The sequence below is a fragment of the Macaca mulatta genome, chromosome 4 (assembly GCF_049350105.2).
Source record: "Macaca mulatta isolate MMU2019108-1 chromosome 4, T2T-MMU8v2.0, whole genome shotgun sequence".
Taxonomy (NCBI): domain Eukaryota; kingdom Metazoa; phylum Chordata; class Mammalia; order Primates; family Cercopithecidae; genus Macaca; species Macaca mulatta.
The window spans coordinates 125685431-125703407 of record NC_133409.1 but is presented as its reverse complement, the minus strand read 5'-3'; the positions used below and the strand labels follow the sequence as shown (position 1 = coordinate 125703407).

Genomic DNA, 17977 nt, shown 5'->3' with positions numbered 1-17977 from the left:
GGCTAATTGCGCCCATCTCCATTGAGTCCTATTCAAATGCTGAAAACTGGTCCCCCACTCCACACTCAACCACCCTTACCTAACTCCTTTTCTCCCTTAGTACTCACTGCCTTCTAACCTACCATATAACTTAGTTATTGTCTGCTGTAACATTCTCACCAACCAGAGTGCAAGGGGGGCGCTGTAGAATCCCAAGTACTCACTGTAGAATCCCAAGTACTGAGAACAGTGCTGGCACACAGGAGCTGAGTGAAAATAACTCTGTGCTGTGAAAAGGACTTCTTTAGAAGGACTGCTATGGGGCAGCCATTCACTTGTAAGTCTGATACCAATTAGTCAGCTCAGAACTGGCTCATTAACACTGGCATCCTCACTGTCTATAACAGTGCCCGCCACCTAGTGGGCACATAGTAAATATTTTTAACTAACTTCTTTCCCATAGACTTGTGTTTTTGGTATTTGAAATACATTCATATGCTACCCCCCACCTCCAAGAAGGGCTTTGCACAAAATAGGATGGACAGACATATTCAACACCATATAAACGATCCGATCTGTCCCCTTCCTCTTACAGATGAGGAATCTCAGGCTGAAGGAGGAGAACGGCTTGGCCCAGGACATATAGGACAACTACTGAAAGCTAAGTTCCTGGCTCAGGCGCTGTGGCCTTCTCTCCACGCTACCAGATTAGGACTTTTTTTTCTTTTTTGAGACGGAGTCTTGCTCTGTCACCAGGCTGGAGTACAGTGGCATGATCTTGGCTCACTGCAACCTCCACTTCTGGGTTCCAGTGATTCTCCTGCCTCAGCCCCCTGAGTAGCTGGGATTACAGACTGCACCACCGTACCCAGCTGATTTTTGTATTTTTAGTAGAGACAGGGTTTCACCATGTTGGCCAGGCTGGTCTCAATCTCCTGACCTTGTCATCCACCTGCCTTGTCATCCACCTGCCTCAGCCTCCCAAAGTGCTGGTATTACAGGTGTGAGCCACCACACTCGGCCCAGATTAGGACTTTCTAAAGCACAGATTCCCATATTCTTTGAGGTAAAATGATCAGATAGGAAATGCCACGCTGTGCCTAAAACCAAGGGCTTTCCTGTGCAATATCTTTAAGGCTACCCACCAGTATTTCTCACTACTTTGGTCGACTTACTAACCTTTCCTGACTTCTTTGTAACTGACTCATAATGTTCCTTTATGAATTCACTAGATTTTTTCATTTTAAGAGACTTTATTTTTCATAATAAGGTCCTATAGTAGCCCCTTAAAATTGTGAACAGTAAATACTCCCATTCTTCTTCTGGTTTAATTTGTATTTTCTGTAAGAACCTCACAGGGAGTATCCTATTCCAAAGATTCCAAATATGAAGAGTGGGAGGAAAATAAACAGAGCTGCAAAAGTTTCTGAGGTCCAGTCATCTAACTGTCAAAAGCCAAATATTGAAATAAAATGACTGACACTTTATAAATGGTTCTACAGAAGTCGCCTTTGCTCCTATAGTAGCATTAACGTTAGCTTTAATTTATGTTATGGAGTAAACTGGTAGAAGGGCTTTTCTATCTCTTCTCAACAACAGCCTTAACTGAATAGATGAGCTGAGCTCAGAAAGAACTTAAGTGAGCTCAACTTAGGCCGGGCACAGTGGCTCATGCCTGTAATCTCACCACTTTGGGAGGACGTGGGCAGACTGCTTGAGCCCAGGACTTCGAGAGCAGCCTGGGCAACATAGTGAGACCTCATCACTACAAAAAATAGAAAAATTGGCCAGGCATAGCAGAACAGACCCAGCTACTCAGGAGGCTGAGGTGGGAGGATCAATTGGGCCACGGAGTTTGAGGCTGCGGTGAGCCATGCTTGTTTCACTGTACTCTAACCTGGGCGATAGGGTGAGACCTTCTCTCAAAAAAAAAAAAAAGATTGTTCTCTTAGAACACAGATTCAGATTTAGCAGAGTGAGCATATGGCCTAGTTTTAAATCCAAATTCCAGCCCTTTCTAGATGTGTAACTTCAGAAAGCTACTTTAATACTGTCAGTCACAGTTTCCTCATCTGTAAGATGAAAATAAAAACCCCAAAGAGTAACTGGGATGACGAAATGAGTTAAAATGGAAAGAACTTAGAAGAATGCCCACTTTAATTGTGCTATAAATGTTAACCATTATTATTTTTTATTAAATCTTTATAATAATTCTACTTCACTTACATGGAGAATGCCAACTCTACAGTTTATTTCTCATTATTTTTTGACTTGCTTAGAACTCTCATAATAATTTATATCTGACATGATGAACTCAGAAAAAAACCTCTTTCGTCATTAAGGTTTGAAAAGAATGCATGTGCTAGGTTATTTCTCTCTTTACCGACCTGGAAATAGAACTGAATGATATCATATGTTTACAACAACATACCTTAACTTTCTGATATTGCTGATTCAGATTCTCCTGAGTGGGTCCAACTTGCCCATCAACATCAGTCTCCAACAGGTTACCATTAACTTCATCCTCTTCTCCAATTGCTGACTTGCCATCACCTTCTTGAAAATGGGTCCCGTTCTGTTCGATTACCTGTTTGTGTTTCGTCCCTGCCCTTTCTGAGTCTTTGTCAACATTTGACAACCAGTCCAAAAGGTTTTCTATTTTGGTTTTGCTCTCTTCCAGCTGCTTCACCGCTGCAACCTGGGGAAGGAAAGTTCACAGAAGGAATTCAGAACGTGGGCCAAGGCATAGTTTTAAGACATTCCAAAAGTAAACACTTAGAACATTTTAAATTAGAATGAGGGTACTAAAAACTGACACACATTGAAAACTTAACACACTGAAATTAAACCCTAGAGCAACAGGCAGTTACTTTGAAGTTTCCCCTGTTCTTAAAAATACATTCCAAAATTTTAACTATAATTGATGAGTGATCACACATTTCACAGGAATAAAGTTTCACAACCTCACTTAAATATTAAGAAAAAGTTAAGCAAAGCCAACTCTTCAAACCTTTTGTAGTAATTGGTCAATTATGTACCTGGAAATCCAGAATCCTATAATAAACCTTAGTGATAATCCTTATTTACTACCACTGGATATCACTTAATAATAAATCAAGTAGCTGTTAAGCTAATCATTTTTGACATAGCAATAGTGCACCACATATTTGAATAAGGACCTTTTCAGTTTCTTCCTTGATTGCTGTTGTCACAACTTTATCCAGTTCCTTTTTAGACTGTTCTGCTTTTAAATTAAGCTGTTCACACTTTATCTTAGCTTCATTAAGTTTCTGTTCAATCAAAGCCTTATCTTCCCGTGACAGCTTTTCACCATTCTCTTTTAAGAAGTTCTCCGTGTTTTTCACTACTTCAGCCAATGCCTGTGCACTTCCTTGCATATCTTTCTGTAATTCCTTATAACACAAAAGAAAAAAGTATATTTGATTAAATTATTACCTATTTAGTTCTTCCAGAGTTGTAATTCTAAAAGACAAGGTGAGTAGAGAGTCTAGTACATGTAGTCTGAATAAACACATTCAGTATGTTAATTTGAGTTGATTTATTTCAATCACAATACTTAATATAATTTGAAACTCAAACAATATTAAAGAAAAGCATGGATTTTCATGTTTAACAAAAGAATGCAGTCAGTGAAACACTGAAAACGCATTAAGAATTCAGTATATGATCTATACAAATTTGTACACACCAGATTTTTTTATATTATATGAGCACATGTACAAAGGCTTGTAAATATATGGTAATATTTATTGTTTCTAACTTTTATTTTTTAATGTGTTTATTGCTCAGGATAAAAATGAACTAATTTTCCTAGCAAACTATGACACTTCCCTTTTCTAAACACCAGAATCTGTAATATGTAATGTTTGCTTCTTCGCCTGGCTGCTAGGTACCTCAAGATTAAGATATCTCCTCAGTAGTTATAGCTTTCCTACGTCTAGATTTTTCCATGTAGTTTTTCCTCTTCTTTTCCTCGGTTATCATGCATTTTCATTCTCTATATTATACTGTTTGAGTTTTAATATTATTTTTTCCATACTTTATTTTAATCCTCTTCAAATTGTCTTAAATAGTATTTGAATTGAAAGAAATCCTATTAATTGAGCCATGACTATGTGACCTTAACTGTGCTAGTGACTTAACACACACTATTTACTTAACTTTTATAATAATGTAACAATGAAAGTGTGACCTATGAAGAAACTGAGGCTCTGAGAGACTGTTATAAAGCTAACAATATATAGAGTCTGGAATCTGAACCAGGAGCTATCTACTTACAATGAAAATGTTCTCTCTCCTGACACCAAAATAAAGATATCTTTATCTATTGTTACTGTTATTTTTCCTTTTCCTTCAATAAAAAGGAACAAATTACGATACGAGAAAGATGGAGTAAGAAGGAGCTAAGAAAGAGAAAGAACCCAAACTGATGGCTATTTCCTCTCATTTGCAAGTCATAATTAGGTTGGCCTTAAATGGATCCAAATTCTAATTCATCACACAAGGTATTTTCATTATCAAATCCCCTTTAATATTTCCTCCACTCAATATCTCTTACCAAAAAAAGTCAAAAAAATCACCTAGCTTGCTTGAAGTTGGAAATCTAACTTTTAGTATAAAGTTTAAAGATCAAGCCCAGGGTGTCTTGGGTATGCCTTGCTTCTAAAAAGCTAAAATTACTGGTATATTCAATAATCTTCACTGACTTCCAAATGATAGTAATCGAACATAACATCAACATAGAGCTGCTGATAGAAAACCAAATTCTACCTCTTGCTTGGACTGATATTTCTTTAACTCAACTGTGCCATCTCCAATCATGAAGGCTTCTTGGTGACCAATTAGGCGGTTTTCAGTTTGGGTAAGAAGATCACATATCCCTTGGAGTTTCTCTTTATACTCCTGCTGACGCTCTGCTACAATCTAAAGTGAAGAAAACCCAAAACATCTGAAATGTGCGGTGGTCACAAAATCGCTATTGTGATAGCTTCTTATTAGAATACATTTTCCAAGTTTTGTCTAATAAGCTTTTATAAGTATGCTGTAAACATAATAGCAGTAGGGTACAAACTGAGCAAGGTGAGACAGAAAATATGAGCATATTCCATATACAAGGAAAGTGATCATGTTTAGATGAAACTGCTCAACAGAATACTGGCCATGCATATTTGTAAGAGATGGAACTTCTGACCAACAGGAAGAAACATCCCATTTTCTTAAGCTCTTGAAACCTGCAACACATAGAATTAATTCTGCAAAAGGACATCAAAAGAGAAGTTAGTTGTGATTTGTAGGTTAACATATTTGATATGTGTATATAGGTTATCATGCTAGAGACAATGTCTGATGCTTCAAGAAATAATAAAAGGAACACTGCATGCAATATTTTTACTTAATCACTATGTCTAAGTGCATTCTCATCTCTTTGCTCATTATCGCTATTAGATATAGTACTCACATAATTCATTAAATATTCTAAAAGATTAAGAAGTCAACACTAATTACTTGCACTTTTCATTTTCCTACTCTATATACACTAATTATTCATCTTATAGCCATAGATCATGTTTACTAAGAGCCTAACACAGGCTAGGCAAGATACTAAGTGTTTTATATACATTCTTTTTATCAATGCTCACAATACTAGCAGGTAAGCACTATAGTTATTTCCAATCTACCAATGATTAAACTGAGGTTAAATGACTTGCCCTAGTTCACAGAATGAATGAGTCGCACAGCTGGGATGTGAAATCAGTCAATCTAGCTCCAGAGCCCAGAATTGCTGTGCTGTATTGCTTCCCAGAAGAAAACGAAACTCTTAATTAACCTTCTTTAGCCATATGTTCATCAATGTGTTAAATTTCTAAGTGCATTCAAATTTCCTAGTCTTGGGACGGGGGGCAATCAAGACTTTCACTTGAAGTTAAGTATTTTGGGGAGTCAAAAAATTAAAATCAACTAAATTATAGCATTATTAGTGAAAACAATATTGTTGTACACTGTAGGATTTGTATGTACACTGTATCTTATCCACTAATGCCTTTCCAGAAGATCTTTCCTGTCACACTATACTCCTTGGGTATCTACATTATAGTTTCACACTAAAAACAAAGAATGCCAACTCCACGAAGAAAGGCAAACCTTCTGATCATCAAGATCTTGTTCTAGATGTAACTGAGTCTCTAAACGTTCCACCTGGGTAGTCACTGACTCCTGTACATCAAGAAAACACTTCTGAGTTGTATTTAAGAGCCTCAGCAGTTGTTTGCTTTGGTTGGGAGACAGATCCTGTGCATATTCAGAAATGAAGAACTGCACATCGAAGGCAGTAGTCTCCAGCTGCATTTTGGTATGTCCAAGGTCTTTTAATACATTCTGTTAAAAAAGTGGTAAAAGTTATCAGTAGAAAGCTAAGCCATGATAATTATATTAACAATAACATTTATATTTTGTAAATACACTTCTCACATCAGGGAATGCAAGTTTTATGAATTTTTTTGCTATTCATCAAAAATCTGTTTATCATCCAGTAATAAATGATAAATTAATTATTTAAATACCATGGTAGTTAGTATTATATAAAAAGATATATAACCCCTCTAAAAATGGTTTATCTTTACCTGTCACATTGCACTTAAAATATAACTCTGACAAAAGGAAAAGACCTAACTTAGGTATATTTAGCACACTGAAGAGAAACATCTACCTTAAAATATTACTTGCTAACATTTACAACATCCATGTAATTGTGATAAGATATAAATAATACCATGGGGGATTTGAAATATGAATGAAATATGCCAGAATTTCAGTTTTCTGACTCTCAGGCCAGGAGCCTAATCATTGTTCATGAGGAATGCTGTTCAAATTAAGAACTTGGAAAAAAAAAAAAAAGGATGCCAAAAGTGACTAACATATAAACACAGTCATGAGCCACATACAACAGGTCACATATCAAATGGTGGTCCCATAAGATTACAATGCCTTATTTTTCCTGTACTTTTTCTATGTTTAGATACACAAATACCACTGTGTTACAACTGCCTACAGTAGTCAGTACAGTAACATGCCGTACAGGTTTGTAGCCTCGGAGCAACAGGTACATCATACAGTCTAGGTGTGTAGTAAGGGATGCCATCTAGGTCTGTGTAAGTACACTCTTTGTTGTCTGCAAAACACAAAATCACCTAACAATGCATTTCTCAGAATGTATCTTCATCATTAAGTGAGGCATGACTGTACCACATATACTATTATGTATTTACATGACGATTTTTATATGGCGAATTCATATTATTATATATTTATGTGACTAATGCATAAATAAATATATAAATAAAAATCTCAACACGTCAGTGGTGTAAGAGTTTGATAAGGCATTTGGGATAGCATCAGAATGGCACCCTTAAGGTTTTTTATAGTTGTGTCAACTATGAATAAAGACATCTCTAGAGACAAAGGAAATAATCCTTTATAGCCTTAGCGAAGTCATATATTCTAAACACTTGTTATATTAAAGCCATAGGTTTTAAAATATAGTTTGTCATCTTTGTTTTGATACTTGCCTTGAGAAACTCCAAACGTTTCTTTACATATTCAGAATCTTGAACATTCACAATCTCAATATCCTTCACAGATCTGCTCTTCTCTGATATCCAATCTGAGAATGACTTAAGTTTCTGCAGAAATTCTTCATGGGAAACTGCTAGTTTAGACTAGAAAAAAAAATTATGCATTCAGTTGTCTTTCCCAAAAATGTCAAATTCTTACAAATAATGACTCTGGTTTATGGGTTTAACAATCTAAAAATAAAATACTCCATCTTATGACTAAATCCTCAAATAATAAAATTTTCTTCATAAATCAAAATTTTGACATTTTATGCCTACCATTTCAGAGTCAATTGCAAGCATGATCTGTTTCGTTCTTTCTGAAGCCACATTGCTGAGGGAAGAGAAGGCGGTCTTCAAACTCTGGTGGCTAATACTCAGTTCTTCAAGATGTCCTCTGGGAAAGTCACTGGGAAGAGACTTTAAAAACTCTTCGGCCAACTTCATATCTTTTCTTAAAATAACAGCAATTGGAGCTAATCCCAATTCAAATGTCTGCAAAGAAATATATCCCGGACCTATTTACTATTTGTGTAAAACACAAATATAAACATGAAACATAGAAGTGTTCTGCTTCTTTTTCCCAGTCATACATCAGCTGACTACCATCCTTAAAAAGGCAGTAGACAATTCTTACCTCCAACTGTCTAAGTTGATTCTTCAAAGCTTCCAGGTTGTTATCCAGAGATTCCTGGTTGTCTAAGGGGGGTTTCATATCTTGAAGCAATGTCAAATACTCATGCATTTTTTCAGTGTGCTGTAAACACTGCTGTAATTCACTGGAAAACTAAAAACAAGGTTGGACATTTTAATTCAACAACCTTTATGCAGATTTTTAAAGCAAATTGTATGGGATTATTCTCACATGGTTCATGCAGCTATTTCTGTACAAAATGTGTAAGTCAACTTACTTGTTCGGTTGAGCTATCTCCAGAAGCCGTTTCTTTTGACCCTGAAATACATTCCAAATGGCTTGGGAAATCATCACACAGATCCTTAAGCTTCTCATCTCTTGGCAATGCTGATGCACACACAGTAGAGCTTTCTAGTCCAATTTCTTTTACAGTTTCTAAATTAGGAGAATAGTGGTTTACTTCTTTGCTTTTAATATCACTAAGAATGTGTGGCTTTTCTTCCATCATCTCAGATGTAGAACATGCTTTTTGATTAAAGTCTCCAGCATGTTCTATTTTTTCTGAATATCCATCAGCAAGCAGCTTGTAGAAAATATTTTCAAGTTGCAGTGGAAGTACTTTAGATGTAATGCCTCTTTTCTCTAGGTCATACTCCATATGAGTTAATTCTCTCATCAATTCAAATAGTCCTGTAATTTTCTGGCTATGTTGATCTTGCTTCAATATATTAAGGAGAAGCTCAGACTTAAGATTTCCAAGACAGAAAGGATCATCTCTACTTTCTGCCTTTAATTCTGATGAGTTACTCATGGGGGAAACTCCAGAAGAGTCACTCATCTGAGAGTCGCTGGGCACAGTAGATGCTTCATTTACCAACTGTGATGTGGTAATCTGTTTAATTAAATTTTGAACTAAAATTTCAGTGTCTGCACAGGCTGAAGGTTCTTCAACCTCTTGAGGGTTCATATGACCTTCTTTCAACCTGCTTTTTAAGATATCCTTTACATCCTCCACAAACACGTGAGACAATTCGGGAATCTCAACCTCCTTTTCTTGGGGTCTTGGAGACAAGGCTTGTTCTTTTGGTAGCTGTTGCTCGATTCTTTCTTTCTTATTACTAATTTCTAAGAATGAATAGTCAGTATTTAAAGTGTTACTGGAGTTATCATTTCCTAATCCATTTGCACACTGGTCTGACTGCAGAAAATCATTTTTCCCAACATCTTCTACATGTTTAAGAGATAATATTGAAAGTGTGGCTTCAATACTTTCTGGTGTGAACTGAGAAATTTCTGTTCCTCCTCCTGAGATGCTTTCTTTACTACAAAGATCATTACTTTGGATCATCTCATTAATAGGTGAGTCTTTCTGGGTACTAGTGGACTTCTCTTTTGTATTATTAACTCCTAATTGTAAATGTTCTTTCATGGGAGGGGCAGTTATTAAAACATGGCTTGGGACATCTTCATTTGGTTTGGCTACACCTTTTGCTTTTATATTTTTAGCACAATGTTTTAAATAAGTAAACAGATCAAGCTCTTTCTCAGGTCCATCAGTGAATGACTCCTCAAAATGTGTATTCCCTTCCCATGATGTAATGTCTGAAGTGATGTCATCACTCATCTCTTTGGAAACTGATGTGTCAAAAATTTCTTCAAGATTCTCAAACTGCACAGGACTTTTACTAACTATTATTTGTAGATTATTTGGTTCATCTTTAAGAGTTACAGTGGCTTTTTTAAGGCTTCCTTTCTGATTAAGTTCTTCATTGTTTGTGATTTGTGAAAATGGAAACTGACTATTAATTAACTTGAAACTATCCCTTGTATTTTCACCAGGCAAAAGTTTGAGATGCCTATTTTCTTCTTCTACTAGACCTTCTACAAGCACTTCTCCTTCACCCAAGTATATTTTCTGAATTGATGTTTCATCTTCTATTAGAATATCACTTTTGCCATCTCTCCCTTTAATGAGATCGCTTCCATTTCCTTGAGGGTCTTTGTCAGTTACAGAGGCTATCGATGACAAATGGCTTTCCTCAGCAGGTTTTCCCATCAAATCAGGCTCAGTACATATGAGGTGATCAAGAGATGAGTCAATTTTTGGTGCCATATTCTTAAAATATTGATCTTTACCTTTCACAGAATCAGTCAATTCTGGCAATTCTGACCCTTGAATCAACTTAACCTTTGTGTTTGCCAGATCATTACCTAATTCAGAAGTTGAACTGATATTACTATTATGTGAAATACTGGCAGGGCCAAAAGTTTTTTCACATTCAGTGTCTTTAATGATAGGCAGCAATAAATCCTTAAGTACCATCTCATGATTCAACAGATTTTCTTTGCTTTTTCCAACAATCTCAATTGTATATTCTGGAAGGTTGCTTTCTTCAGTAGCTAAGCTATTTTCACTAGGTGATGCTAGGTGTACAACATTTACCCTTTGCTGTTTTTCTAAAGAGCTACAACTGTGCATTTTATCCAGAAGAATCATTTTATTAGTATTTTTATTTTCATCACTGTTTTCATTTACAATAGAGGCACACAACTGGATATCCATATCTTCAGCCACATCTTGGCACCTGCGCTTTCCATTCTCATCTCTTATACATCCTCCTTCTTCATCAATGCCATCATTATCATCATCATCCTGATCATTACTGTCATATATATAATCCCCATAACTTTCTTCACTTTGCATAGAATCTAAATGATCAGTATCAGAGTGAAATTCCTGTACAGTTACATACTCTTCCTTTCTTACTCTCCAACTGCCATTGTCATCAAATTTTAATGATGCGGTGAAGCTCTCTTTTCCTCCTACAATATCATAATCAGTCAATGAGTCAGATTCATCTCCTTCAAGGATATTTGTGCATTCCCTTTCTGATCCAGTTTCCAGCGACTGTCTATTCACCTTATCTGAGTCAACGGGATTTAAATGTATTTTTTCACCAGAATCTAATTCATCTTTCTCAACATTCATGAGGAAATCCTGACGACACTGTGCTTTGCCCTTCACACTTAAGCTACCAGCTAGTGCCCCTTGGGGAACCACGGAATTTTCGTTCTCTTTTAAGACATCATAAAAAACATCAGCAGGAGAAGCCATCTCATCGTTTTCCTCTTGCAGTGTGTCATAGTCCTCAGGGTGCAGGCAATCATGATCATCACCATCAAGAAGCAGAGAATCATGGTCATCGTCTTCAAACAAGGGAGTGTCATAAAAATCATCATCACTATCAGTGTCTGTTCCTGTGTCATTCTGCTGATCATTCAGCAGTGACGTTTCATAGTCACCAGCACTGATGGTTTCATCAAGCAATGGTGTAGCAGAGGTAAGAGATACAATGGCATTATCAGTATCACCCCCTGGAGTCACAGCACAGGAATACTCTTCTACTTCAGACTCATTTTTCTTGTCTTCAGGCATCTGCTGAAAACCAGGATGTGTTTTCTCATCCTCACCAGAAGTATCTGAAATGTATTTATCATTGTGACATTGTACTTGAGGATTACTAGAAATCATATTTAAAGATTTCTGTCCATACTGTTCTCCCGGTAAACTGATGTTAATAGCTGCAATTCCCAGAAACTGGTCTTGAAATTTTTCTCCTATTCTTTGACCTGATAACATGGTTTTGTCACTGAATGATAACGTTTGGGCTTCACACTTATTTCCATTGCTCTCTGGGGTGTGTGTATCATTAAAACTTCCCTGACGGTGCCTCAATTTATCATGACTTAACAAGGCACTTAGCCTGGGGGAATAGTCAAAGATAGGCGAATCCCTGTTTGTATTATCTTCATTCTCTGTTTCATTCACACCACAGAATTTATTCATTTTCGATTTTACAATAGGATTTTCTATCAAATCACCTGGAAAGTTTTGAATGTTTTTAGAATGACTACATTCACTTGCATGTTCATTTGTTTCCACTTGGCTTTGATTTTCATAGTTTGTAAGTATGTTTTCAGAGTCATTTCTAAGCATGCTAATGTCTGCAAGTTCAGTCTGTGTTAAATGTGATATGGGACTGGGAACACACACACTGGGTGAACTGTTAACTTTAGGATCAATTGATATTGTACTTGCCGGTTTTTCTGACTGAGAAAATTCACTATTGATAACATTATTTCCCATTTCATGAAATTCTTCATCTACAGCACACTTTCTATTTTCAGGAGTCTCTTCATGTTCAGGTTCTCCACAGTGACATTTATTGAAACTACTTGGTGCAGTTGTACATTCATCCTTTTCTCTACCTGAAGCATTATTAAGAAATACACCAGAGGGGCTTAAGACATCGAGACATTCTTTTATGGCTGTATCTCCATCAAATTCTGCATGACAGCCTTCCAGTAGCATGCCAACAGCCTCATCCAAGTCTCCATCGTACAGCAAAAGCCTTTGCCCTGTGTTTGCATCCATATAGCTATTTATCATTAAATAAGATAGAAATAATTTTTTAGTTTGTTCTGAGGTCTGAGTAGTGACAGGTTCTTCTCCATCAAAAACATCCTCTTGTCTGTAATCATGAACTGTGGAGGGTTGAAATTTACAAAAAGAGAGCCATCTTCTGGCGTTTTTACAAGCTTCTAAATCTCCTAAATCTGGCATTTTATCAGGCAGTATTATATTTTTTAAAATTGATGCTGTGTTATTGTCTATAATTCCTAGCTGTTTAGCAGCATCCAAACCAATGACTTGAGAACTTTCTGGAATATAAAGAGCAGCTATTTTTTGCCTGCTATTCAGGATTTTGTAGGCCAATTCATTTGTAATCAACTCTTGCTGCAAGGAAGATGATGTGGGAAATATTTCACCAGAATGGGGCCAAATGAGTCCAACATAGCCTCGTTGAGCTTCCAGTACCAGAAGAGCACTGCTGGACGTTATTAAATCACACTGTACTGCTTCGTCTACAGTTAAACGTTTGGCAGGGTTTGACTGGATGATTCCACCAGTTTGAACCTGATATGTGAGGATACTGCTAGCAGTGTCCCTGTCAATCACCCCTTCTCTGACAGCTTCTTCAACAGTCATTCTTTGGCCAGAATTGGAATTGATCAGACCTCCAGAAAGAAGCTGTGCACTTAACAACCTAAACGTGGTTTCACGATCTATGAGACCTTCATGAGCTGCTCTTAAAATGCTTAAGTTTCTTCCACATTTTAATGTTATTCTACCTCCTTCTTGTGGTCTCACAGGTAGAAGCCACATCCCCGTGTTTTCCTGTAAAGTACTTCTTTGTACCATATCTATTAAAGAAACCTTCTCAGAGGTGCAGGGGTCAATAAGATCTTTGCACATATTTTGTCTTTCCAGAACTTTAGAAAATAATGCTGAGGAAACCAAGTTCTGTTGGAAAGCCTTCTGTAGGGTCAACTGTTCTCCTGTGGCTGGAATAACCAGAGCGCCTGTAGAAAGCAGTATCTCAAGAACTTTGATGGCCATGGATTCTGATATCATGCTTTGAGCCAGAGCATCCAGTACTGGAATTGTGGTAGGTGACGCAGCAGAAATAATCTCCTTAGCTTTATTTAGTTCTTTGAGTTGGCACAGAATTTGTTCATCAATAAGGCCATGACTTTTGGCATCGTTAAGTTCAAAGGACTTTCTTAATTCTGGTGAAATTAGACCAGAAATCATTAGCTGTGTCTCGAGCAACCTAATTCCTGTGTCATAGTCAATGAGGCCTCTTAAAACTGCTTGAAAGACTGAAAGGACTTCTCCAGTTGTCTGATCGATGGTGCCTGCAATCACTTTATCCAGCTGAAAGGAAAATGCAAAAATCTCAGGTCACTCTGTTACACAAGGGTGGGTGGAGTTTCATGCAAGTTAGGTTTTTTAAAAAGTAAATAATACATTTCAACATAAAAATCCTCTACTTACCAAGGCGCAGCAATGTTGTGAATGTTAGGCAGTTCAAATGCACAAGTGATCTATGTCAGTGACCTATTCAACAGCACAGGATGTGATAAAAGCTTTGAAAACAACATGCATCTGTGAATTGAAAACTTAATATCGTGTATATTGACAAGGTTAGTGAGGACACAACAGAGTAGATGATGATAGTGAGAAAACAGAACACATATCGAGAAGGCAAACCATGCTTTCTGCATTTAGGTGAGATTAGAGTCTAGTGGCATGAAAGAGATTATCAAACCCCATGCTATTGATGTTTACAGCATACAGATTTCTTCAAAGATAGTCAAAAACTAAGAAACTAGAAAAATTGTTACATACCCCTAAAACGTGACAAATTATGTGGAAAGTATTCCCAGGAGTAATGAAATTAAATATAAAGATAACTTTTTCAATACTGAATATTATGTTAGGCCTGTTGATATACACTGTCAAGTTTTAAAAGTTTAAGTACCAGTCAAATTTTAAATGATTTACACTTTAAGAAGATGCTGGGGCATCCTCACTATAATGTATGGCCTTGTAGTACTCAAATAAATCTCATGGATATCTCTGAAAATCAAACAAACTCTATAATACATTAATGCCACCTTTAGAGATGACCCACAGGCTCTTTTATAGCCTATCATATTAAAATACCTACTATACCAGAAGAATGGCTTTTAAAGAGAAGAGTTAGAAGAATGAATGATCTTTTTCTTTTACCATGCAAGGCAGAGATTAAGATGTCACAGAAACTGATGATCAGCACGTATAAGATTGCATTTAATAAACAACACTGGAATCTCCAAACATTTAAATAAACTCAATCCATGTTTTAACTACGTACAAAATTCAAGGTCATTTCTTTATTATTGACATAGATTTCCAGAGCCATGCAATCAAACTAAGCTTCTTGAAACAGCCTCGTGTTTAAATAAATAATATTACCTTCTCCTCTACCTTTACATCTCCTGAGGTTTGTGATTCTTGTAGCTGTTTCAGAGATTCACTGAATAATAAATTATAACTTTCTTGAAGAGTTTTCACTTGTTTTTCCAATTCATTTCTTTCTTCATCTGTCATTCTAAAATAACCAGAAATGATAAAAAGACTAATGCAAGTCATCCTCAAGAAATAAAGATGATGTATTAGGTTCAAAAATTTTGTCACATTATCATAAAATAAAATATAGTCTCACATACATATTGCTCCGGTCTCAGTATGACTATAGAAAAATTAAGAATGGCCTTAAAAATATCTAAGGATCTTTCCCTTGCCTGAGAAAAGGACTGAAGGAAAGGGTGCAAACTAATGTATTGACACTTATTTAACATACAAACTTCCAAAATAACAATTGCTGCTATCTGACAGAGGGTAAGATCTCATTGTTAATCCCAACATGTAAAAGGGGATTTCCATTTCCATCAGTACCATTTCTCAAGATGAAATTTGTTTAGACTAAAGCACAAATAAAGAGGAAATTTATAAGGGGATTAACCTGATTTGCTAAGGTGTACTATAAAGTCATTCTGAAATAATCCAAAGGAGGACATCCAAAAAGGTTTAAGAAAAAGGTGGATTCCTTCCCTGAGTGAAGCATTGATTGAAATATACAAAGTGCTTTGTTGCAAAAAGTAGGGATAAAATATGAGAAATGAAGCTGCCATAGGTCTCAGCTAAGAAAATGAAGACCATATTTATAAATATTTTCCAAAGAATAAGTCTCACAGAGTACTACTTAGATTTAAGACTTGACTTGGAGTTTGTACTCTACCTCCCACTTGCTATTAATTCTTAAGCTCTGAGCCTGTTTCCATGGGGATAATAAGAACATTTCAAAGTTGTAAGAAAGATTAAAAGTGACAATTAATCAAATTACTAAGTCGATACTCTTTACTATATTAAGTAAATTGTGATTAGTCTGAGTCCCATTTTTAACATTGCAATGAAAATTTACCACCTCTGTTTTGCTGAAAGCTTTTAAGAACACTTCCCCACTTAGAATAAAAGAGCTAATGACAGCCAACATACTTATCTCCATGTTTTGCCAAAAAAAGCTGCATAGCTTGAAGTGTTTCTGATAACTGTTCCTTTTTGGTTGATATTTCCTCACTGGAGATCTGTAAGGTAAAGAAGGCACATTCAAACTCTTCCTCCAAAAGGAGTAAACAACAGTATTTAAAAAAAAGAAATTCATCAAGCTTTAGTCAAAACCTAGTCTGTTTTCTGGGTGACCCAAGTGAATAACCTATCAGTTATTAGCCATCCATAGGTCTAGATAAGAGTATTTTATTTAGAATCCATCAGGAAAGCTCCTCTCTCTATCCTTAATGTCGTCATTTTCAAGAGAAAATAATAATACATTATACATTTCCTGCATCTGTCCTAGTCCAGCTGTGGATAAAGGTGGCCTCCACCTGCAGTGGAGGTGGAGGGCACTCAGCACTGGCCCAGTGTCATCCTTGTGCACTGCAGTACTCAAAAAGACACATGACTGTGGGACACTACTTCCAAAGGGTATCTTCCTTCTGCCAAGCTCCTAGATACAATGCTCCTTTTGAAAAAATTATGGCAGAAGTAATAATCTGTAGGTATACAGACCCAGAATAAAGAATTTCTAGCTGAGAGCGGTGGCTCATGTCTGTAATCCCAGCATTCTGGGAGGCCAAGGCAGGCAGACTGTTTTGAGCTCAGGCGTTTGAGACTAGCCTGGGCAACACGGTGAAATCTTGTCTTTACAAAAAACACAAAAAGTATCCAAGTATTTTTGGCTCATGCCTGTAGTCCAAGCTACTCAGGAGGCTGAGGCAGAATTGCTTGAGCGGGGGAAGGGGAGGTTACAGTGAGCTGAGGTCGTGCCACTACACTCCCACATGAGCGACACAGTAAGATCCTATCTAAAAAAAAATTTTAACTATTAAAAAAATTAATTTCTAAAGCTAAGACCCACTTTGTAAAAGTCATCTGTGACTGTCATCTGTCAGAGAAATAAAATTGATCTGTTTGGGGAAAAGCCAGAGGTCATAATACTTTCTCCTAATCCCTCAGTATATCATTTCCAAATCCCTTATTTCAGAAATTGCCATTCTTTTAAATGAGCAGAAATAAGAGGAAATAATGGGCCAATGAAAAGATGGGCCAATGAAGTTTATTCAGAGTCAATTTAAAGTTTATTTTTCATGACTATAGATAATCATGAGGCTGCATTGACTTCTGAAGGACACACTTATATTAACTAAAATTTCCTTTAACAGAACAACCATCAACTGTTCTTAGTTATAATTAATGCCATCATCTGCATTAAGAAGTATCTAGGGTACTAGGTCTAAATCTGACTTAGTAATGTTTTGGAGAATTTAAAACTAAAGAATGTCTACAAAAAAATTTTTTTAATTTGCCAGGTGTGGTGGCATGTGTCTGCAGTTCCAGCTACTTGGGAGGCTGAGGCAGGAGGATCACTTGAGCTTGGAAGGTTGCGGCTCCAGTGAGCTGTGATCATGCCACTGTACTCCAGCCTGGGTGACAGAGCAAGACCCTGTCTCAAATATATAAATATGTATATATATTTTTTAAATAACTACAGAATATAAAAATACCAAGGGTTTATAATCCATATTTCTTAAAAGAAACTTATTATCCCAACGAATCTTTGTTAAGCTTTATGTCCCCATTTTAGTTGTCTATTTAATGAGGGGAAAAAAAGGGAAAAGGATATTTTACATGAAATATATGTATTAAAATTACTTGAAGCTTTTTGGTGTAAAGCACCAAATGCAAGTGTTTTCCTACATCTCCCACATATCTTCCACATCTCACATA

General features: G+C 36.4%; 1 protein-coding gene across 27 annotated transcripts in view; it reads right to left on the bottom strand.

The window, feature by feature from the left end:
* DST (dystonin) overlaps positions 1 to 17977 on the bottom strand; it is a 488734-nt gene that overhangs the window by 129885 nt on the left and 340872 nt on the right. For 17 of the 27 annotated variants that reach the window (XM_015136594.3, XM_077999802.1, XM_015136600.3 and 14 more), the window contains 10 exons: positions 16190 to 16278; positions 15107 to 15242; positions 8522 to 14023; positions 8248 to 8397; positions 7890 to 8105; positions 7566 to 7715; positions 6142 to 6375; positions 4771 to 4923; positions 3159 to 3392; positions 2411 to 2677 (listed from right to left, as the gene is read on the bottom strand). In XM_015136594.3, coding sequence (XP_014992080.3) covers positions 2411 to 2677; positions 3159 to 3392; positions 4771 to 4923; positions 6142 to 6375; positions 7566 to 7715; positions 7890 to 8105; positions 8248 to 8397; positions 8522 to 14023; positions 15107 to 15242; positions 16190 to 16278 — 7131 coding nt within the window. Of the gene's footprint in view, positions 1 to 2410; positions 2678 to 3158; positions 3393 to 4770; positions 4924 to 6141; positions 6376 to 7565; positions 7716 to 7889; positions 8106 to 8247; positions 8398 to 8521; positions 14024 to 15106; positions 15243 to 16189; positions 16279 to 17977 lie in introns of those variants that run through there. The other 10 variants (XM_077999798.1, XM_015136619.3, XM_077999799.1 and 7 more) reach the window with 2 other exon arrangements.